Source organism: Helobdella robusta (genome assembly GCF_000326865.2).
Source record: "Helobdella robusta unplaced genomic scaffold HELROscaffold_1, whole genome shotgun sequence".
Classification (NCBI taxonomy): domain Eukaryota; kingdom Metazoa; phylum Annelida; class Clitellata; order Rhynchobdellida; family Glossiphoniidae; genus Helobdella; species Helobdella robusta.
This window is the reverse complement of record NW_008703570.1, coordinates 9745373-9770817: the sequence shown is the minus strand read 5'-3', so window position 1 is coordinate 9770817 and position 25445 is coordinate 9745373. Positions and strand designations below refer to the sequence as shown.

General features: G+C 33.2%; 3 protein-coding genes across 3 annotated transcripts; 2 read left to right on the top strand and 1 right to left on the bottom strand.

Annotated features, from left to right (window-relative positions):
- Window positions 1–4644: 4644 nt before the first annotated feature.
- On the bottom strand, window positions 4645–9730 carry HELRODRAFT_62725 (hypothetical protein; the record flags this gene model as incomplete). The annotated part of the gene is made up of 15 exons (XM_009011289.1): window positions 4645–4814; window positions 5083–5158; window positions 5455–5530; window positions 5585–5652; window positions 6117–6239; window positions 6456–6556; window positions 6914–7013; window positions 7239–7354; window positions 7804–7967; window positions 8286–8359; window positions 8743–8799; window positions 8923–8994; window positions 9091–9210; window positions 9382–9462; window positions 9665–9730. The coding sequence occupies 15 exons, from the start codon at window positions 9728–9730 to the stop codon at window positions 4645–4647; spliced, it is 1464 nt and encodes a 487-aa protein (XP_009009537.1).
- Window positions 9731–11087: 1357 nt separating this feature from the next.
- HELRODRAFT_62184 (hypothetical protein) lies at window positions 11088–19851 on the top strand (the record flags this gene model as incomplete). Its single annotated transcript, XM_009011288.1, has 25 exons — window positions 11088–11165; window positions 11360–11434; window positions 11657–11752; window positions 11896–12056; window positions 12133–12199; window positions 12333–12452; window positions 12721–12783; window positions 13067–13258; window positions 13575–13672; window positions 13885–13939; window positions 14086–14157; window positions 14527–14589; window positions 14835–14967; window positions 15195–15247; window positions 15488–15559; window positions 15906–16001; window positions 16103–16376; window positions 16518–16751; window positions 17193–17346; window positions 17425–17552; window positions 18029–18189; window positions 18368–18556; window positions 18924–18966; window positions 19190–19372; window positions 19550–19851. Coding segments are annotated over 25 exons (3162 nt in total), but the record flags the coding sequence as incomplete, so codon positions are not given.
- Window positions 19852–21025: 1174 nt separating this feature from the next.
- On the top strand, window positions 21026–21628 carry HELRODRAFT_159400 (hypothetical protein; the record flags this gene model as incomplete). The annotated part of the gene is made up of 1 exon (XM_009011287.1): window positions 21026–21628. The coding sequence occupies one exon, from the start codon at window positions 21026–21028 to the stop codon at window positions 21626–21628; it is 603 nt and encodes a 200-aa protein (XP_009009535.1).
- Window positions 21629–25445: the final 3817 nt, after the last annotated feature.

Here is a 25445-nt window from a genome sequence, read left to right as displayed (position 1 = left end):
ATCGGTGAATTTTCAAAAATTCATTTTTTTCTAGATTTTTTGTTCAAATATCCTTTGATTCGAGACAATAACATTTATTTTTTTTGTTATTACATTGTTTCACTGATATGCACAAAAAATTTCATCAAGATATGTTGGCTAGTTCAAGAGATATAGCGTTCTACGTAGGTACAAGTTTTGAAAAAAATCGCTCAAAAATTTGAGGATGCTGTCACAAAAATCTTCATAACTTGAAAAATAATTGAAATTTTTTTATAAAAATTTTATTTTGTCGATGAAATACATTGAGGTACTTACTGTTCAAATTTTAAAAAAATCGGAGATGGTCGGGCGTGGACCATGGTTCAAGTTGACAGAGAATGACCCATTAGCAAACATCTCATCTCAATTCTACACATACATTTCAATATAACATGTGCAGTACACACACACACACTCAAACACACACACAAACTGTCGAGTTCTACATTATAAACATTTATACTCCTATACAAAGATGACAACACGCAAGCAGATGAACAGGCCAAAGACACTTAAATTACACACACACAAACAAACACACTCACACATACACACACAAACAAACACATTCACACACACACACACACACACACACAAACAAACACACATACATTTTGATTCCCACGAGTATCGCCTCTTTTGTATCGCCTCTTCATCTTTATCTTTTTTAACACCAAGATTGATAACATTAGTAGTAGCAGTAATAATAATAATAAAAAATAAAAACAATAATAATAATAATTATTATTATTGTTATATTATTAGCAACAGTAGTAGTAGTAGCATCAGCAGTAGTAGTAGCAGTAGCAGTAGTAGTAGTAGTAGTAGTAGTAGTAGTAGTAGTAGTAGTAGTAGTAGTAGTGGTAGTAGTAGTAGTAGTGTAGTAGTAGTAGTGTAGTAGTAGTAGTAGTAGTGTAGTAGTAGTAGTAGTAGTGTAGTAGTAGTAGTAGTAGTAGTAGTATTGGGCACACACGCATACATACACACACACAATCATCGACAAAGGCAGGCGATTGCAAAAATGTGTAAATTTAAAAAAGCAAATGTTTTGCAGAAAAACAAAACAAAGGAGAAAAATGTTTCCCACGCCAAAAAATCTCGAATTTTCTCGTTGCTATAAATAAAATAAGTATATATATATATATATATATATATATATATATAATGTATACATGTATACTTTTATAATAGTCATAATATATATATGTATATATATATATATGTATATACATACATACATACATATACACACACTCACACACATATATATTCATATTCAATCATTCACATATTAACGAAGATGTCCACAAGTTGTTTATTTGCATACGCAAATAAACAACTTTCATCTTTGCAATGGCGTAAACATAAAATTATTATTTTTAGATAAACACAACAGAAAAGTTTTTAATTTATATCTAAAAGGTCTAAATATCAAACAGCGTCTTATGTAATCTGGCAATTTATTACATTTCTTGACACCGTAATAGAAAATATTTCAACTCAGCATCGCATCCCTCGTCAATTTTTCTTTGAACGTGTGATCACCAGTTGCCCTGGTACATGGTACCTGGTACTGGAAGTTATGACTGCCGGAAGGAGAGGCTCGACCATTTTGTCATCGCTGATTTTTAAAAACTGGAGATGTACTTTAAAGATGAAAGAGCAAGTTCTGTAGTAATTTATTTCGTATGTTGATAAAATTTGTTGTTTGTTAAAAAATCATTCGTTTGCTTTTTTTTCATAAATAAAAATTTTCTAAAAACCTATTTTGGTCATGGTACAATATAAGATTACAATAATGTGTAAATGAGGACATATTAAGGTTTAATGTAACGTATTACCTACATTTACATTACGTATTAACTACCAAAAATTGACTTATAATGTTTAAAAACAACCACACGCACTCTTCTCTCTCTCTCTCTCTCTCTCTCTCTCTCTCTCTCTCTCTCTCTCTCTCTCTCTCTCTCTCTCTCTATTTCACACACACACACACACACACACACACACACACACACACACACACACACACACACACACACACACATAGGTATACAAATTCATACAGCAGATACATAAATAATTCTACATAACCAGACGAAAATAATTGAAATAACAATGAAACAATGAAACGAACATATTAATAATTATATGCATATTTTAAAAGAACGCTTATAAAATATATCACTCTACACATAATAATAGAATTCATAAATGGCGCATAATACAATATAGATACATATAATATAAGTGTGTATGTATTTGTTTATGTATGTGTGAGTGAGTGCGTGTGTGTGTGTGTGTATCGATATACAAAACAATTTTTGTACGCAAAAAGTTATTTTCCCACGGTCTTGCAATTGTGATCACCGAGAATCATCTCAATAGTTCCATGTGAACTATATATATAAATATATATATAAGCGTACAGTAATAATATTTATGTTAAATATATATGTATATATATATAAATAATATATGAATATATATATATATATAATGTTTATTATTATTATGTTTATTATTGTTATTATTATTGAATATTATCATCGTCATTATTTAATGTTTCGTAGACCGTTATGCGATCATATAAGCGATAACGATCAACATATATTTTAAGCTATTTATAAAATATTTATATATAAATAAATAAATAGATAGATAAACAAAAAATAAATATATACGTACATACACATGCACTACACACATACAGTCAGACATATGTATAAACATATATTTAGTTAGATATATACAGATAATTCTTAGTAGAGTGTCATGATCGTTGATTGCGTGGAAATGGTCTTTGGGAGTTGAATTCTCATGTTCGTCGTGTTTGTTTGTTCACCTTTGTTCATTGTTCGTTCGTTGTTTATTCGTTTTATGTTTTAATGTACTTAGTTTTGTTTGCTTGTTCGTTGTTTGTTTTCATGTTTTGTTCATTTCTGTGTAGTTTTCGTTTGCTCATTTTATTTCTATTCATGTTTTCTCTGTACTTCTTCGATGCTGTTTCATTAAGTATTTTCATTATTTGGTTAATATTTATTTATTGCCCTCCCCTTTCATCATCCTGTTGTTCGTTTGTTGTTTAAAAATAATATTCTTTTATTATATTTTATTTTTGAAATTTATGCTAATTTAAAAAAAAATGATATTATATTAAATTTTATTAAACCGAGGCAGAAAATGCTATTAGAACTTTCATCGTTCAACATCACCATCGAGATTATCATGACTTTAATGATAATCATCATCATCATCATTATTATTATTATCACGTCATCATTACCACCACAAATTTCATATATCACCATTATCAACGTCATCGCACTCCTCACCATCATCGTCATTATCACTACCATTATCATCATCATCGTCGTCGTCATCTTCATCAGCATGGGAACGGGTATTGGAGATTAACGTCATTCCCATGCTCTTCTCAGATCAATCGTCAAACAACAGCAAAATAAATATCAATAATAATAAAACACACACACAATCAAACACACACACACACACACAAACAGACACGTAGCCAGGCGCATATCACGTGACGCTATCCATTCACACGGAAATATGTGTTAATGCATTGTGAAGTGCGTGCTATTTTCTGTGTGAAAATGTATGCTATGCATGTTTGTGTTTCATTGTATGTGTGCATGGTTGTTTGTGTGTGTGTATGTATATAAACACGCAATTCATAATTCAATCAAACATCCATATCTTAAATAAAAATTCCATTTTTAAAATTATTAATTTTATTTTAACCGAAAATTCTACAATTTTTTTAAAGACTCATAAACATTTCATCATACAACTAAACAAAAACTTACTACGATCCAAAAAAACGCCAGTTTATGGGAAATCAGAAGTTAAACCACAAGCTAGAATCAGTGAACTCTCATACTCGCGTGTGATGCGCGCCTGTGCATGTTTGAAATTTGACGGGTTGGTCAAATAATTAAGCAAATGTTCGCTAGTGCGGCAAAAATTTGGCTGATGACTTTTTGCTCAAGTCAATGGTTGGTAAATTTTTCTTTAAAACAGTTGTTTTTTAGTCTAAAAACTGAGTTTTATCTACTTTTAATAGAAACACTCATAACAACGGCCTCTTCCGGCCCTTAGATCATTTACAGTTTGTGCTGCGAGTTCGATTGGACATGTACGACGTGCTACAAAAAAATTTGAATTTTAATACTAAAATATTTTTTAAAACGCAGATTCCTTCTAAACTTCTCAATAAAAAGCTAGCCCATCAGCATCATCCTTTTATTGCTGCTGTAATGTGATCAGTTATATCCTAATTACTAAATAAACTTCTTGGGTTTTATATCTTAAAGTCATGATTGCTAAATAAAGATGTATTCGTATTTCAAAGCAGGAGTAGCACACAGTCATGTAAAATACTCAAAACAATATTTGCTTTATAATTTTATTCAATTTTGTTGAAAATATTAAAAATATTTATAAAACATTTATCAGAACCAACTGATCAATCAATGAGTCTATCAACAACAAAACCAATCAATACATCAACCAATCCACCTATCAATCATCTAATCTTATCTAATCAGTCGAAAAAGTCTTCAATATCCTGATCCATTAACTAATCCATAAATTATCTAATCAATCGAAAAAATCTTCAATATCCTGATCCAGTAATCCATCGCCATATCTGGTTAGATCGAGCTGATTCAGTATCAAATTTTCAAAGGTTTCCTCGAGGTCGGTCTCCCCAATGAGTATAGCGCCAACCATCCTACCCCCCTGCAGAACCACTTTTATGTACTTCTCACCTTTTTTTAATTAAACCATTGCTCTAAATTCATTCAACATTTTGTATTTAATAATTTAATAACTATTAATACGATTAAATAATGTAAGTTATATATTTTATTATATATATATATATATATATATATATATATATATATATACATTGACAAATATAATAATACAATTATTTATGCTATAACATTGATATGCATATAAAATTTGTGTAATAAAAAAAAATTAATTATGATAAATAAATAAATAAAAATGATAGTGATAAAAATAAAAAACAACCTTCCACAACTTTGATAAGAAGTTTGTAATCATCATTGAGATCCTGTCCATTAAACTTTCCGAGTAAGATAACCTAAAAAGTAATTTCATTAAAATAGCAAAAATAATAATTTAATTAATTTGAAAAGTTAAATTAAAGAAATGGTTAAAAATATGTATTAAAATGTTTAATTGATCTATCGAACTTATGAGAATTGACAACCAAACGGAATGAGTGGAACAGAAACTGAAACTGGGTAGCGAATAAAACAGTTCGGTATTTCCAAAATTAAAAAAAAAGAATAAAAAATTAAACCCGAAAAACCAGTCAGTCAAAAATAATTTCTTCAGAGTTAAAAATTATTCATCAATGAATAAAAAAATCTTCACCTTGTAATTGAAAAATTTCGTTACGTGGGCGAACAGCTCAAAGCAGAAATCCATTTGTTCAGATTCGTCGAACACGCTAGCACCATCACCATTACCACAATCGCCACTACCACGACGACCACCACCACACATCCAGTCTGCCACCATGCAGCGTGAGGCCTGGACGCCCATCTGTCTTGCTTGGCTCCACAATCTCATCTATTGACGAGGGGTTCAAATTAAAATATTCATCGTAGGCATCACACATCATCATCCTCATATATCATACATACATCATCATCGTCATATATCATACATCATCATCTTCATATATCATACATCCTCACCCTTATATATCATACATCATCATCCTCATATATCATACATCCTCACCCTCATATATCATACATCATCATCCTCATATATCATACATCATCATCCACATATATCATACATCATCATCCTCATATATCATACATACATCATCATCCTCATATATCATACATCATACATCATCATCCTCATATATCATACATCATCACCCTCATATATCATACATCATCATCGTCATATATCATGCATTATCATCCTCATATATCATGCATCATCATCCTCATATACCATGAATCATCGTCCTCACACACCATACATAATTTTCACTAGGTAAAGTGCACAAATAACACCTGCAGCCAGAATGGTGATAGTTTCCAGCCCGCTGTACACACGTCCCCGGCGGCGTACACATCACTGATCGACGTCTGCATACGTTCGTTCACTAGTAAACCGCCATCTTTCCCTAATTCAAACTTTCAAATTAAAAGAAATTCAATACGTCACGCTGGTTAGTTTTTGTTTTGTTATTATCATCATTGCAGTAATCATCGTCTCAATAATCATCACCATTTTTATAATTAACCACAACCACCATAGTTTATGACCACCACCGTGATTAACGAGGCATCCAACAAAAAATCATCATCAACATCCTCCCCCCTCATTATCGTCATCACAGCCACCTTAACATTTTCAAATGATTTAATGTTGGGCAGCACTCCAGTAGCACTGATCACGAAATCACAGCCGTACAACTTTTCATTGGTCAGTCGGACGTACACCGGCCACTCTGCATCATTAATTAAGACTCCTTCAACACACACACACACACACACACACACACACACACACACACACACACACACACACACACACACACACACACACACACACACACAAACACACACACACACAAACACACACACACACACACATATGTGTGTGTGTGTGAATATTTGAAATCTGTCCGCAGTATTATTACCAATATTTTTTTCATCACTACCATATCGTCATCGTACCAAGCACTAACATTAACATTACAGACACCAAAATGAGCAAATTATTCACTAAATGAATCATCATTATTTAGAGGACAACTATCACCGTCATTATTGTTATCAGTCCGATCATCATTGTAATTATTAACCACCTAAATCATTCAGTGCGGATCCTTCAATAGAATTCTGGATCAAACCAAGTGACCTGACCTGATTCAAGGTCAGAATGTCCTTCACCTCCACGCAGTACTCAACTGTTTTCATCTTATCCCCATCCTTCTGTCCAACAGAAATCTTTTAAAATTTGATTGAATGATTATGCGAATGAAAACCATCGGCATTAAGAATTGTAAGCGAATCTGATATCAAATGGCCGAACACACGAGGCATGCGTAGGTACTGGCGTACAAACACACGCGCATCATCGCAAGTATAAATAAACATCAGCCATTATAACGACATCCTCATCACAACAATGTCCTCCTTGCACCTGACCTTGCTAGTTCGACCTTGTGCCTTCAGCAGATCAATCCAATCCGGTCCCAGCGCACACCCGTAACTGGAGGTATGCGTGTTGGCATCCTTACTTGCTCTGAGACACCCAGCAGCATCTGAACTCATTTTTAGATAATTTTTCAATTTGAATAATTTTTGCAAATATGAAAATGCGTAGTATGCCTTAACAAGCGGCAATTAAGTATAACAATGCCATCTATTGAGCGGCAACGCAGGCGACTGAGGCGCTCGAGGTATGAGCCAAAGGTATCTATTAATGCCTTGCACGCACGGCATGGCAGCAGTGACTTCATTGATATTCGCAAAAGAGTTTTGAAAATGTCACGCGGAACTCTTTAAATATTAAACGGCGTGTAATGTGGCGACGGAGGTCCTAACCACTCTGCCAATTCGTCGATTAAACGTTGACACGAACGCCATAGGTGCTAATAAAAATAATTTTTTTGGGCGAACAAATAGTTTGTTAAAGAAATAGTTATGACAACAATTTATTGAATCAGAGAACGAAGAGCCAACAATTGACCTGCTTCAACGGAAAACTTCCCCCTCTTCACAAAAGGTTCCTCTTCGGCTCCCACGCCCAACATGTGCGGAAGGAGGAACCTGGATGCCCCCGGATCAATGAAGGTGCTGATTATCGAATTATCTTTTATAGCCCACAGCACTTCACATCGCTGAATTTTAAAACTTCAAAATTTGAATAAATATAAAAATAACTTTGAATTAAAGTTTTAGAGGAATGACGTGATTTGTTGTTCACTATACTATATCTATATCAAAAGGTACACATTTATTGTAGGTACATGTTGGTACGTTGATGCCTTTCGTTTCGTTTTGCAAATTCCAAACAAACAGTTTATTGATGACAGACAATAAAGGTGTCGCGAATTTGTAATGACAGTAAGAGAAAATGTAAAAAAATATGATGACGGTATTTTGATGATGTTCATTGTAGTTACCAAATATGCTAACGTAATTATAATCAGCTAGGCTATCAGCACTTACACTAGTTCTGTGGCAATCCCTCCATTGCCAACAATGACCACCCTGCGAGATTTGACAAGCCTGGATTCAAACTCCTAATCAATTAAGTTATGTGATTAGGTCATGTTATGTGATTAAATTAATTAAATTATTTTAACCAGCAATGATGTAGTGATGACAAAATCAATTTTCTGTATAAATTATTCCATGTGAATAAATTAAGAAATTTTGAATTTTAAATGTAAGAATTGTTTGATGCCAAACATTTGATAAAATAATAAAAATAATAAAATGCTAGGAATTGAAAAAAAAGTGAAATGAAATTAAAAAATGAATAAATTTTATTCCTGCTAAAATAATCAAAATAAGTTATATATATGATATTGATGATAAAAATGATAAACAGAACAAGGCATTATCATTATTATTTTCATCGCACATGTTGAATATTTAACAACTATTCATTTATTTGACCAACAAAAACTGTTTCTGTGTCCCGGATGCCAATAACAAACTCATTGTTCTTTGCAATCACCTTGAGAAGAGTGTTTTAACTTGAAATAAGCAGTATTAACATTAAAATTGCTATACTTTTTAAAAATTATCATCCAAATACAAATAAAAATTGCTATATAGCGAAAAAACAATCTATTCTAACCTTTGGACTAGCCCCAGTACAAATACACAATTTTTCATATCTGAATGATTTGCTATTGATGGTGCCAAGTACCTGTGTGAATATTTTAAATTATTATCGTGTTATCATTAACAAAACTAAAAAATTGTGATAATTTAACTAATCAATCCATCATTAGATATAGATGACCTTATTAAATGAATCAAACGATGAGACCTCATCCTGAGTGATTGACACATTGGCATATTGGGACTCTAGCTCCGATGAATGCTTCTCATAAACATCAAATTGCTCCAGGTTCCTAGTCAACTGTCATTAGATGTTTTCAAAAATTTTTATTTATTTAATTATAATTAAACTATGCAAATTAGTAAAGAAATAACAATAAAAATAAACTAAATGATTTGAAGACACAGAAAATTACTGTAGCTATCTAGAGATATATTTTATAATAGCATAATTATTATAGATAGCACACACCTGTTTTAGATTGATGACTGATTTTACAATTGGGGATGAACTGATGAGTAAGATATTATCTTCTGGACATAATGTGGCCAGCTAGAAAAATGTTTTTGAACAATTTTTTTAAATCATAATAAAATCATCAAATGATTTTTATGCAAGAAATGATATGCATTTCTTTCCCAATTTTTAAATGAGGTAAAAAATTTATTTCTATTTAATAAATATCATAATTAAAATATGAAATAAACTTTCAAAAATTAAAAAATGTCTATCTATTCATCCAGTAGACACCAACATTTTCAACACATGAGACACCAGCTATTCCTCCCCCCACAACAATAAATGTATACTTCTCAGCCATTTATTATTATTAAATTGTGAAATTAACTATTAGTATTATAATTCAGTTGGTTCTTTTTATTTCAATCTATTAAAATAAAATTAAATTAAATTCTAATAAAAAATTTGAATTTATTAATAAAGTGATTAAAGTCTAATCTAAACTAAATCTAAAATTTTAAATAAAAAAATCTGAGATCCGATTCTGTTAACTTGAAAAGAAAAAAATTAATTGAAAGATGAAAAAAATTTAACAATTTTGTAGAAACAACGACAACATTAACTAATACAAAAACTTGATTTTGATCTGTAAAATTTTCATTTTGTCTGTCGCTATCACGATGTTTTGTTTATATTTAAAAAGTGAACTTCACAAAATTTATTTTTGTCCACTTTTAAACTAGTCATATTACAAATCTAAATTATATACTTCCGGTTGACCCGTCAACATAAGTTTGTGGATTTTTTTTAGCAAGAATTCACCGTTCAGTTAGAAAATACTCCAAAAAGTAAAACTTTTCACGTCAATTACCTTATTTATTAATTTATTTATATTATTTATGTTTTATTAAAGTAGTTTTATATTTAATATATAATAATATTTAAATATTTTAGACTGTTCTAGTTAGTTTTTAAAATTTTTATTCAATTTATTTTAAAATTTAAATTTTTAAATAAAGAAATAATAATCAATATTAAAACTTGTGTGATCTGCCAAATCAAAAACAATTCATGTCAATTCAACATAATCTCAAGTCAAATCAAACAAGACTATATAATATATAAAATAAACTAATTGATTGAACATTGAAGGCAGGCACAAGAAGATGATGTCCAGTAGTAATGGTTTTCAAGTTTCCTATAGCAATGAGAGACCTCCATCCTCTCAGGGAAATGTGGCCGATGGCAAGGACTTAGACATCGCCAGTGACCCTGCTAGTAGCAGTTTCTTCATGAATGATTACAAAAAGTATGTTTTTAATTTTAAATATTTTATTTTTATTAGTTATCTTAAACTTCATATTGATTTTGTCAAGACATTGATAAAATAAATGATTAGTTATTATTCATTTAATTTCAAAATATGAAAAATTTATTTTAAGGAGTTTTATATGTAAAACAATCTGTTTATATATTAAACTTTAATAATTTTTCTATCATTTTTAATTCTCTTTGATGAACTCATTAGATCAATGTTTTTTTAATTTATATTTCAAATTATTTTTAAAAATCTAACAAAAGTAAATTTATATAAGAATCAAAAGTTGGTATAAATAAAATTTGAAGTATACTGTATTCTAAACTAAGTCAATTACAACTTGTATTCTTGTCAATGTCAAACATCATTGCAATTCTACTGAATAAATCTCATTTGTTGAAGGCATGAGGACTTGAAGCAGATGTTAGATAATAACAAGGATAGCATGAAATTGGAAGCTATGAAGAGAATTATAGGGGTAAGTTATTGTGTTGCAATTGTGGGAATTATGCTAATAACATCAGTGAGAACTGTTGTTATATTGATTTTTAGTCGATCTTTAATGAGAATTGTGATCACCCATTTTGATGCTGTAAATAAAATAAGCAATATTTTTTTATTTAACTTTTTTTTCTAATTTTAAAAATTTTTATAACTTTTCAAAATTTGAAGATGGTAGCAAAAGGCAAGGATGCATCTGATCTCTTTCCAGCTGTTGTCAAGAATGTTGTCTCCAAGAACATTGAAGTATCAATGATCATGTCTCATGAAATTTTTTTAACTGCTTCTGAACACTACTTATGAACATTTCTTAATAATACCTAATATAACTATAAATATTATATCTAAAATGTGAGTTTATTTTCTGTTGTAAGTTGTAGTTGTAGGTGAGTGAAGTGACAGAGTAGTAATAGTTGGTGGTGCACTTTGTAGGTATTTAAAGAAATTGTCATTATTCTCATGAAATAGGTCAAGAAATTAGTGTACGTCTACCTGACTCGTTATGCAGAGGAGCAGCAAGACCTTGCACTCCTATCCATAAGTACCTTCCAAAGGGCATTGAAGGTTTTTTTATTTTGATGTACTTTTTTTTACTTTCCAACAAATTTTTAAACATTTTAGTTACGAATTAGTCTTCTAATCATAATATTTTTTTTTCCATTGCTCTATACTATCAATTTTTACATTTTAATCTGAATTGAAACTAGGACCCAAACCAGCTAATTCGCGGCAGTGCATTGAGAGTTCTGTCCAGCATTCGAGTGCCGATGATCGTTCCCATCATGATGCTGGCCATCAAGGAGTCAGTTTCAGATATGTCTCCTTACGTCAGGAAGACTGCTGCCCACGCCATCCCGAAGCTCTACAGGTCTTTTTCCTATTGGATTTTTTAGAATCTGTTCAGTTCCTTGTTACTATTATGTTTTTTTTTCATCATATTTCAGCCTTGATCCTGAGCAAAAAGATTTACTGATTGAAGTTATTGAGAAATTATTGGCAGATAAAACAACAGTTAGTGCATTTGCTTGTCTACTTGTAAAATACATTCTGAAAGCCAATTTAGTTTTTGCATTACTCACTTAACATGCACATGATTTCTTCATCGCCATCATCTTCGTCATCATCATCTTATTCAACATTGAAGTTAGTAGCAGGCAGTGCCATCCAGGCATTTGAAGAAGTCTGCCCAGAAAGGATCGATTTGATTCATAAGAATTACAGAAAGCTGTGCAATCTGCTTGTCGATGTTGAGGAGTGGGGGCAGGTTGGAACATTTTGTTACAAATTTTGCAATTCTGTTTCCATTTTTTGCGCTTTTTCAATGTAAAATGTTCTCCCACAGAGTATGTTAAAGAATTTTTTATGGCAAACATTTCATTGGAATTTGATTTTTTGTCAAATATTAATAAATATTTTCATAACACTATTGATTGATCCGTTTTTTAAATGGCCCAAATAAAGAAACATTGTAAAATAACATACATAAGTTACTCAACCTGAAATTAATGAAATTTAAAAAAAAATTGTCTCAGGTTGTCATAATCAACATGTTAACTCGATACTGCAGACTTCAATTTGTCAACCCAAACCAGGCTGTTAGTTTTCATTTGTTCTCATTTCAATTTTCACCATTTCATTATTTTGAAGTTTAAATTTCACATCTTGGATCATCTAACAGGCTGACTCTATACATTTACTTGCATATTTACTCATTACATTAGGTGTACAACAATTTTCTGCATCCCATTATTCAAAAAGTTGTTTAGTTAAAGTTGTTATAACAACTTTAATTTTCATTTCACTCAAAATTGAACTGCCCATACCACAAAATCAATTTAACCACCAATCGACTAACCATCCATTTTAATAATTAATTAGGAACCCCTAGATGAAAATGATCAAAAAGCATTTTATGGTTCAAGCGACGAATCAGATAAGGAGGGTAGTAGGAAGAAAAAATCAGCCAGCCAATCAGAAGAGAAGAAAACCTGTCAATCATATGTCATGGACCCTGATCACAGACTGCTTCTCAGGACATGTAGACCCCTGTTGAACAGTCGAAATGCTGCTGTTAGCTCTCTCTTTCCTTCATTACATTCATTGCTTGCTTAATTAGTCTGATTTAGTTTATTATTTGTTAATTTTATACTTTTTATACTAATCTAAGCATGGTCAACATATGGTCCACACTCAATCAGCTTAATTATCTTATCCGGCTCGTGATTGCATTTCGATTGTTCCAGAAATCTGAGTCGTAAATCAAAATTGTTGGCCATGACTACCAATCTGCCCTGAACTTTACTTTCAATTTCAAGTCTCCGTTCACTTATTTATACAGTATTTCTAATGTAATGACTTGTCTATTGTTCTTGCATTTGTAACAAAGGTAGTAATGGCGGTGGCTCAGTTGTACCATCACTGTGCCCCAAAGTCAGAAGTTTCCACCATTGCGAAGGCTCTTATTCGTCTGCTCAGGGGCCACAAGTTAGTTGAGGGGAGGGGTTAGAGACTTTGTGGTAGTTGGAATGTCTTGGTTGGTGTGCTACAAAATATGTTGTCGTTAGTAAATAGCGCCATCAGAGTGATGATAATGATCATAATGACTGACAGCGAAAAAAATAACGACAACATTAATTCTGATGACAAAGATGAGGATGATGATGACGATGATGAATGAATGTGTAACATTTATCCAGGGAGGTGCAGTACGTTGTATTGACCAATATCGCTTCCATGTCTGTCAAGCAGAAGGTCATTTTTCAGCATTTAATGTATCCGCCATTTTTTTTTAATTTATTCAAAATTAATATTCGATGTTTTGTTTTGTAATTATGAATGTTGTATAATTAATTAATGGATATTGTATAATTAATTGTTGCGTATATCTTGTTCGTCAGTTGATGTTCGAACCATATTTGAAAAGTTTCTTCGTAAGGTTTAATGACCCTGCACATGTCAAATTATTGAAGGTTGGTTGATTGATGATTGGTTGATAATTAGCTGGTTGGTGATTGGTTAGTGGTTGATTGTTGATTGGCTGGTGGTTGGTTAGTTGTTGATTGGTTGATGATCAGTTTCTTAATAGATGTTTGATGGCTATTAGGTGGTTGGTTTTATGATTTAGTGATTGAGTGGCATTTGATTGTTTTGAAATTTTATAATTAGCTGGTTAATTTTGTTTAGCCGGTTGATTAGATCATTCTTCTTGGCAAACAGCGTATTTTTTAGTTAGTTTATCATGGCTTCTATTGTTTTAAATCAAGTGGTTAAAAAATTAAGAAAACAGACGTAATTTATGCACGCATGTTTTTCATTAAATGTTGTGACCCCACCCACAGCTTGAAATATTAACAAACCTAGCCAATGACGCCAACATATCAACAATCTTGAGAGAATTTCAGGTTATATCATGCTAACATTAACTACGCGTTTTGTTATTTCAGTCCAAATATCATGTTTACCATAACTGCCTACAACATATCAATTGTAGTTGTTAGAATGTTTAATTATTTTATTCATTTACAACGTAGTTATCACCTTCCTTCATTTCTACTTTATCATCGTCATTATCATCGGCATTGTCCTGAACATCATCATTATTTTGGTCACCATGATTATGATCATCACGACCGCCCCATGGCCACAGACCTATGTATCGAGTTCAGATAAAGAGTTAGCGGCGGCAACCATCCAGTCCATAGGCAGGTGCGCCACCACAATATCCGAGATTACAGACACCTGTCTGAATGGACTGGTCAATCTTCTATCTAATCGCAATGGTCAGTTGTTTGTTTGATGTTTGCTTTTGTGTCTGTTCGTTTGTACTTGTATGTGAATGCTTGTTTTTGTTGTTTTCTAGTGCGAAAATATTTGAAAATTCATGTTTTTATCATTTATCTGTCTATCTATTTAGTCGGCTGATGTTCAAATCTATACAACGCGTTGAAATGCTTATAAAGTTTATGTTGAAGCATTTTTTGTACAATTTTCTTAACTGTCCATACAGAAGCTGTCGTGGGCGAAAGTGTCATCGTCATCAAGAAGTTACTTCAGATGCGAGTAAGTAAACGACATACACACGCATGTGTATTTATTTTTATGCACAAACAGACTAACGCTACACGCACACGCACACACACACATCACACACACACACCACACACACACACCACACACACACCACACACACACACACACACACACGCACACACACACACACACGCACACACACACACACACTCACCTTCATGCATACATCTTTGTGTGTTGTTCATTTTTACATTCGTTTTATTTGTTCAGCCATCAGATCACAAAGACATTATCGTACACATGGCCAAGATGACTGACCACATTGCTGTTCCAATGGCCAAGGTTTTATATTTTTTAAACCATTAATCAAAAATTTAAATTTTTTGTTTAGTTATTATATTGCGGGATTTAATTAAATAGGAGAACTTGGCATGCAACAAGATGGGGACCTGTTGATTTTTACATTATCCTGCTCCTTGCTCATCATCTTGTTGCAGTTCATTACTTTTAATTGAAGAAAAAAATTTGTTACTGTGGCAAATTTTTTTTGTGTCTTTTATAAAATTTTTAAATGTTGTCACAGACCAAAGAAAATCCCGTCGCGGGCAATATAATGATGATGGTGATGATGACGGCATATTTTTGTTTTCTTAAAATTTAAATTTTTTTTATTTCTGTACACAACCAGGCCAGCATACTCTGGCTGATTGGTGAATATTCAGACAGGGTTCCAAAGATTGCCCCTGATGTCCTCAGGAAAATGGCTAAAAATTTTGTCGATGAGGTTATAAAAATAAAGTTAATGTTTGAATTATTTTCTCGTATTAACAAAACGACAGCTTTAATGAACATTAATGACACAACGCTGACAACAATGTTAAACAGGAAGACATTGTGAAGTTGCAAATCCTCAACCTGGCAACGAAACTCTATTTGACCAACCCGAAGCAGACCAAACTGCTCTGCCAGTATGTCTTCAACCTCGCCAAATATGACATCAACTACGACATCAGAGACAGAGCTCGTTTCCTCAGACAGCTTGTATCTTTGAAGGAGGACAAGACAGGGGCATCCAAGGAGGGAGGACTGCTTGCTAAACATGCAAAAAAAATTTTATTGGCTCCGAAGCCCGTTCCTGTTCTGGAATCCAGATTCAAAGGTGGCTCTGCTTTACATTTTGTTCAAGGGTCGCTTTTTCATTGCACTTGTCTTTTTGATGTATAGCGTGTTTTTTGATTTATTCTTAAATGGAACAGTAAATATGAAATCCTGATTTATTTGAATTCCTCAACTTCCATAGACATGGATCATTTCCAGCTGGGCACCCTTTCACACGCTATCGGAGTAAGGACATCAGACTACCAGGAACTGCCTGATTGGCCCGATGTAGCCCCCGACCCCTCGGTCAGAAACATCGAACCTGCCCTTCCATGGTCTGAGAAGAAGAAGTTCATCAAGAAAATTGAAAAGAAGGTGAACAAGCCATTCTTTTCTGATGAAGAGGAAGACGAAGATGGCGATGGAGGTAAAAGTCGTAAAAATCGAGGAGCAACTGGAAAAGATAGTGGCTCTGAAGGTTGGTTGGTTGGTTTGTCGGTTGGTTGGCTGAGTAGGTTGAGTTGGTTTGGTTGGTTGGTTTGTTGGTTGGTGCCGTTTTTCGTTTATTTCATCAAGTTATTCCTGAAGACTATTAATATTATTTTGATAAAAATTTCTATATAATTTGTAACAAGAGGTTAATGTAATTAAAAAGAATCTGAAAAAACATTTGTTTTCATTATAGATAATATCTATTAATTTGGTTCGATTAGATCATTAATTTATTTCATCATTTTACTGTTATGGATAGTGCTTTTGAGTAACTTTTTGTTTTTTTAAGCGCTTTTTAAATATTTGATAATAAATAAATAAATGAATAAATAAATATAAATAAATGTGCGTTGAAAATAATGGTATTGATTGAATTCATTCGGAGCAGACTCCTCTTCAGGTAGCGGTGATGATTCGTCAGCAACTTCGTCGTCACTTGCCAGTGCGGACGATTCTGACGATGATGATGATGACACGAGTGATGATTATGATTCTGATGGCAGCGATAATGGCGGAAAGAAAATTAAAAAAGTTAAAACGTCCAAGCAACATTCCAGTGACGACGACGATGATGATGATGATGGAAGAGGTGATGATGTGAAGGCTGCCGGCAAGAGTAACAGATCTAAAACGATCGTCCATAAACACAAAGAGACAATCGGTGATGGTAATGATAGTAGTAGCAGTGCCACCGATGATGATGATGATGATGATGGTGACCCGGATAGCGACAGCGAAGAAAGCAGTAACACTGACGATGACGATGATGAAGTTGGGAAAGAAAAGGAGAGTGCTCCCTCAATAAAAAAACAGGAAAATGTAAATAGAAGTCGTAATAATACCTACCATTCATTCTTTTTCCTAACTGCCCTTTTACCTTTAATTCTATACCTATCCTTCACTTTCTTTGCTCCTACCTTTCAAATTTTTCAAAACTTTTTAATTGTTTCCAACTGAACGTTGACATTGCCAATTTTTATAATATCCGGACAGGGTCAAAAAGATCTGGCTCCTTCCACAAGCAAAATCAACAACCAATCAGATGAGTCTGTTAAGCCTTCTCAACTCCTCCTTGATCTGGATGACTGTTAGTAAAAATTATATTTTTTAATTTTAGATCTAAAGTCGATGTGTTTGTTGGCTTTGATAATCTGAATTTGGTTAGCTGGATGAAGTAATTAATCGTAGAGATGATTATAATAATGCTCAAATTTTATTCAGTTGGTCCTTCGTCGTCTTCAGTCCTTAATCCCTTCCCGATTCTCACTCCTTCACTCCCGCTTCTTCAATCAGTCGCTCCATCTCAACCTCCAACAAAACCCAACTACACTAATGTTAGTGTTGATGAAGCTGTTGTTGTTAATGTTGTTGTTGAATTTGTTGTCACTTATAATGTTATAAATAATTTAGTCATCTACCCTTCATATTGTAACATGTCCGTCTGAAAGGATTTCACTCAACATCCACCTACCAGTCCATTTATCTTTTACTACTTACCTACCTATTCATCTTTTTAACTTCCGTTCATTCAATCATGCATTCCCCGATCAATGCACGAAGGTGGTCGGTTCAACGCTGGGACCACGACCAGCCAAGGAGCTTTTGAACAGAATGTCCGGTGCTGGCATTTCCATCTACTACTCCTTCTCTCGCACCATCTCCATCTTCTGTCCCTCCATGGTCTCCATCGAACTGGTCATCTCCAACGAAGGGGACACTGTCGTTGAGAACATCAGGATGGGTGATAAGGTGGGTGGATCAGGTGGTTTTCGTGTAGGATGGTGGTGAATATGAAATTGTGGTGGAAATATGAAAGATATAACGTGCCGACAGAATGGGGGATATCTAATAGTTGATGGGTTTTGTTGTGATGGGTTTGTCATGCTGCAGTTTGATGGATGATTCGAATGTGCAAAAAGTGATAAAAATAATGTCGATGTGATCCAGATAGAACTATTCGTAGACTTATTTATCAATGCTGATATTGAAGATGATGCCGTGGATTTCTGTGTTTTCGTTGTGATTTGAAAGTTATTTAAACTGAATTGGTTCAACATAGAGTTGAAATATAAAATTAGTTCATTTGAAAATGACTGTCAATTTAATTTAAAATCAGAAACTGGGAAGTGGCATGAGCATGCAGGACTTTACAGAAATCGGTAGTTGTTTCATAGTTGCCACAAAATATTTATCAGCAATAAATAACGTGTATAATTTTCATTTAACTTTACGCTTTATGGCTTCATTCGTTATTGAATTATTATTATTATTCGTTATTCATTCGTTATTCATCGATAGTTGTCATGCTAGATTAGCAAATGAGTGTTAGACAGCAAACATACTGAATAACGCGATTATTTCTATTCCATTTGGCTTCATCAGCCAAGCTAGCTCCTGGCAACAAATCAACGGTCGTCTTGTTGGTCGATTTCAACGACACCACACAATCTGCGCAGTTCGAAGTTTGCTGTGGAGATAAGAAGAATAATCTTTCAATTTCGCCACCTGTCGGCGAAATTATCAGGCCGCATACTGTCAATGAGAAGGAATTTTTCACTATGCAAGGTTGATTTAGCAAAATGCACCGTTTAATTTTTTCAAAATTATTCGAATATCTGTTTTTTAATTTTTCTAATTACTATTTCCTGTTTTATCCTAATTGTTTTGTTTTAATAACATTTTAAACTACTCCATCTTTTATGATTTGTAACTATTAATCTCACTAACGTAAAAACAAATCAGGCAAATTAGGTGGCATGAACGAAAACTCTTTCACCCTGGCAAACGTCAGTGAAGATGTCGCGAAGAATCCGCAACAACTGTGCAACAGAATTTTCAAAGTGGCAAACATCCTTCTCGTTCCCTGCCAGAAAGAACACGTCTACCTGTTTGCGGGTAGGACTGCCTCTAGCAAGGCAGACGTCCTGGTCTCCATATCTGTGAAGGACCAATCAAAAGTCAATGTCAAGGTCAACTGTGATAAAATTGTTATTGGTTCTATGCTGGCCAAAGATATCAAAGAATCTTTGCTGTCCGACGATTGATTTTCATTATTAATATTCGATTAATTCTTCAATTCTATACTCATATTCAAATTACCTATGAAATCTTACACTTAATAAAGATAAATTATAATTATTTTCTATTGTAATTAACTCACAATCTTTATTTCATGATTGTAAATTTTTTTATGGTGGCATATTTTTATTGATTTAGTTTAAGCATTGATTCCTTTGACCAGTAAATATCGAAAATGAAACATTGTTCTGTTGTGCTTTTTGTTAACGAATAAATGTCATATGGTGTTCTCGTGTGTCAGGCGTTTACGAACCATACGCTCTTTTTTCGGTTTGAAGTTTGTCAGTGAATGATGAACATCTGACTGCACAAAATTTATTTCTTCGTGGAGGGTTTTGTTATAGGTAATCAATCATTCAATCATTTTTTCCCAGTCATTCCAGTTTATTGTTTAATCCATGTCTAATTTAGAGTGCGTCTGTTCTGTTTTACTTTTAATGCTTATATTCTCTGTTATAATGATTATTCTATTTGAATGTTGTACACACCGCTATTATATATATATATATATATATATATATGTGTGTGTGTGTGTGTGTGTGTGTGTGTGTGTGTGTGTGTGTGTGTGTGTGTGTGCGTGAATATATGTTTGTGTATGTATGTATACATGTATGTATGAGTGAATGAATAGATGAATGAATGATTGAGTTTGGAATGGACGGAGTGCTAAAAATTTAGTTTGACCCCCGTTACACGCATTTACTATTGAAACATAATCTGATTTGGTTGGTCCGCTGGTTTGATTAGTCCGCTGGTTTGATGATTTGATTAATTTGTATCTCCCAGGTGTCAGGAAGCAACTTTTTATTTTTTCTTTCATTTGATTAGTAGTAAATAACTTAAGACAAAAATGTTGCGATTTTGTTTGTTAAATGTGAACAATTCTTTGCTGACAGCATTGTTTACAAACAAAATGTTTCATGAAGCAATTTGAATTTAAAATTTAATCTCAAGTTCAGTTATAAAATTTGGTCTGCCAAGTAAACGGACGAGTTATCGATTGATTATCAAAGATAAGATTAAACAGATAAGCATTTCTGCATGATTAGTTAGCGATAATTTTATTTCAAAACATTTCCAAAGCGAATAAACATTTCTGCATTATTAGTTAGCGATAATTTTATTTCAAAACTTCTCAAAATGTCTCAAGACTGGCACAACAGCCAGTACCGGGATTCTTTCGAGGCGAAACGTTTGGGGAACTGGGAAATTCCGAAGGAGAGAGACTGCACTCTCGGTAAAAAGACCATGATCGGCTTTACGCACTTCATAGGAAACGACAGAGGACATCTTTACGGAACAGCGAAAAAAAATCCCAAAGGACCGTGGGGCGGATATATCGATACGTTCAACCTACCGAAGAAAATTCCAGGACCGAGATCCACCGTACCGACTTCTCGTCGAGCTGAATTGGTGGATAAATTTAATAAAGAAGCTAAGAAATTTAAAGATGAGCTGATCGTTAAAGCACTGCCGTTGAAAGAAAAATTAAAATATGAACTGAGAACTAAACAGCAGACCAGCATCTACTCGTCAAACAATGCCCAAGTTAATGATGATGAGATTGACAATGGGAATGCATGCGATGTAAAGGTTGCAGGCGATCAATCAAACAAAACAGCATGTGCCGGTGACAAGGAGGAATGTTCCAACTCGGTCGGCGATGTTATCGATCAATCGAACAATGCAGTCGGATGCGACGCACAAACCGACAACTGCGCACGTCCAATAAAAGAAAATTGATTCCGACGTTAATTCTCTCCATTCATTTACAAATGCATAATTTATTTTACATTCGGTTTTCAAGTCATTCATTATTGTTCACGCTATTCATAGCCTATAGATTTATGCTCACTGTCATTATTATTTTGTTACTATTTTATTATTTCGTGGTCATTTCGTTTAATTTTTACTTTCTTTTTTGACTGTTTGAATGTTGTTGTTGTTCATCTGACGAGTAGAATATTTATTGACCAATAGCCTGTCAAGCAATGACACCTAGCTTGTCATCTATGATCACCAACGCACGTACCTTCTTACTAACTCTAAATCGTTTCTAAACAATTTTATAGCGTAACTCAGGCCGGTGTATTTTTTTAAATTAAATTAACCCAACATTTAAACATTTAAGTTAGATTGAATAAAGAGACGTATTTTTCACAAATTGTTGTCGTTTTACAAAATATACAATAATCGTATTAGAGTAGCGAAAAAAGCAGCAGACCTAAGAGTAAGAGAGGTGTTTGTTTGGCATCAATTATTTAAAGGTTTGTGACGTGTTGCTTGTTTGTCGGATGACAGATGCAAGTGGTTCGTATATGTTCTTTTTCATCTAATTATTTTTTCTGTTTCGCCTTCTTTGCCTCTCCCTTGACAAGTTCTGTTAATGACATTGTTGTTTATATTTTGGTTTTTGTTTTTTGTTTTATTTTAAGTATTGGAAAAATATTTTCATACAAATGTTCATAGTGAAACTTCTTATTAAAAATAATTGATAATTGATGATGTTCCTCCATTTTTAAAGATATTTCTTAAATGATCTTCCAACTTCAACCTTTTTTTTCCATTTTATTTTTCATTTACCTTCTCCTCTCTACACTTCTCATTCTTCACCTCTATCTCGCAAATTAAGCGTATGTTAATGAAAAGATAGATAGGTGGAGGATGAGTTCCTCAGTTAATTAAGCACAGCGCTACTACACCATAATGAAGTCACTTGTTTCTTTTTTCTTTGCGGCCTGCTGGCAATTATTCATTTATTTATCTCTTGAAAAATGCTACATCACTTACACAAACCCACACACAAACACACACACAAACACACAAACACACACACAAAACACCGTCACCAATGACATCGATAACGTTGCATATTATTTCATCTCCTACATTCATCAGCAAGAACATCAGCAGCAGCAACAACATCAACATCGTCACATGCAGCGGAAACCAGCACTACATCAACTAAACTGCATGTCATTGCAACAATTATTGTCGGATCTTAGGAAAAAATCTTGTCAGGCCCCTTCCTGACGGCAAATCTTCTTATTTATCACTCGAATGTTCCAATGATAATAACGCTAATAATAATAACAACAACAACAACATTAATAATAATAATAGTAATAATAATAACATTAATGTCATTGATGGTGGTGAATAAATAAAAAAAGTATCGATAAATAATCCATTTCTTTAATAAACGTCAGATGTGCGTTTGTTTATGTTTGTGCGTGCATGTGTGTGTTGTGTATTATATATGTACGTGTGTGGTGTGTACATATGTATTTATGTGTGTGTTGTATATACACACATATATGTATATATACACGCGTGTGTGGGGTGTGTACATATGTGTGTTGGCGTTTCTGGGTTTGTCTACCTGTTGTAATTTCGTGGAAGCACTCATTGCGCAGAAACATTAAGATATGTTGTTATGCTGAGAGATATTTAATTTACAGTGGCGGTACTCAATTTTTTGAGCGTGAAAATTTAAAATTTGGTAATGGGTATTCAGGCGTTTTTGATATATAGTTCCTTTGCGGAAAAGAGGTAACTGGCCTAATTTTAGCCACACCAGTACAAATATGGTTAGTTTTTAAGCCTCTCGTCAAATTTCAAAATTTAAACATTCTCAAAACTTTTGCCCCCCCCCCCCCGTCAAACTTGTCTAGATCCTTCCCAGTTAATTCGTATGCATCGTATCCACACACAGCGCCGTGCGTGGCTGACAACCGTTTCTAACTTATTCGAAATTTATTCAAAATTTTCAAATTAAATCAAATATTTCTTTCAAACGAACTCTCCTAAGGTTGCTGACGTGGCAGTCTGCACGCTGCAAAATATTTTATTAAATTTTACTTAAATTTCAAACAAAAATCATCCATTGTGGCTAGACGCTTCTTACATGCACGGTACACATACACACACACATACACCAACATGTATACACAAACATGGCCACATAAATAAAAACATGTATATGAAAACTTAGAAACATTAGTACAAAACACACACACAACATTCACTTGTAATATACGCTTATAATATACACATGTATATACACAGCAGAAGACACATACGTACACATATACACTTGTATGTGTACTGCACATACACACACGTGTACTATATTGCGTATATACACAATCGTTATCATTATTTCCGAGCCGTTCAAGATTTGCACTGCGACTTAATTGACGCAAACACGTCGTTATACGCGAATGGTTATTTACAGGTAATGATGATGATGATGACAATGATGATGATGATAGTGATGATGATGATGATAGTGATGATGATAGTGATGAGGTTGATTGAAAGTAGTAATCAAGTCTATGATGACGATGATGATGTCGACTAACGTTCAACTAAGCAAAAAATAAGGATGATTCAGGCGCGAACTTCAACAAAAAACACACCACACATACACACACGCACACACTCACGCAGACACACACAAACGCACGCACACATATACACACACACATGCACATACTTCAAAAGATACTAAATACGACTTCCGCCAAAGAGCGAAGCACGCCCCAACAGCAATCAACCAAGCAAAAATACGTATGATAAAAAACACAGCAGCAACAAACACACAAAGACAAACAAACGATTGTATAAACAAAAACAAGAAAAATAAACGATCAAACAAACCGACTGAAAAATAAAGAAAAATAGACATGCATAAACATAAAACATACCAAAAATTAGAAAACAAACAGACAAACATAATCAAATAAACAAACAAACGAAAAACGATGCAAACTGACAAACAAAGATGTAATCAGACAGACAGACAGAAACAGACAGACAAGCAGACAAACAGGCAGACAAACAGACAGGCAGACAACCTATGCATTCATATATGCATACATGACTAGGAGCACTTGTAACGTCGCCTTCCCATGTTGGCAGTCTTCTGTTGATGTTCGCGCCATGTCACATGACGTTCATTTATGCGCGCGCACACAGAATCATACAATTTGTTAAAAACAGACAGGTTAACAAACAAACAAACAAACAAACAAACAAACAAACAAACAAACAAACAAACAAACAAACAAACAAACAAACAAACAAACAAACAAACAAACAAACAAACAAACAAACAAACAAACAAACAAACAAACAAACAAACAAACAAACAAACAAACAAACAAACAAACAAACAAACAAACAAACAAACAAACAAACAAACAAACAAACAAACAAACAAACAAACAAACAAACAAACAAACAAACAAACAAACAAACAAACAAACAAACAAACAAACAAACAAACAAACAAACAAACAAACAAACAAACAAACAAACAAACAAACAAACAAACAAACAAACAAACAAACAAACAAACAAACAAACAAACAAACAAACAAACAAACAAACAAACAAACAAACAAACAAACAAACAAACAAACAAACAAACAAACAAACAAACAAACAAACAAACAAACAAACAAACAAACAAACAAACAAACAAACAAACAAACAAACAAACAAACAAACAAACAAACAAACAAACAAACAAACAAACAAACAAACAAACAAACAA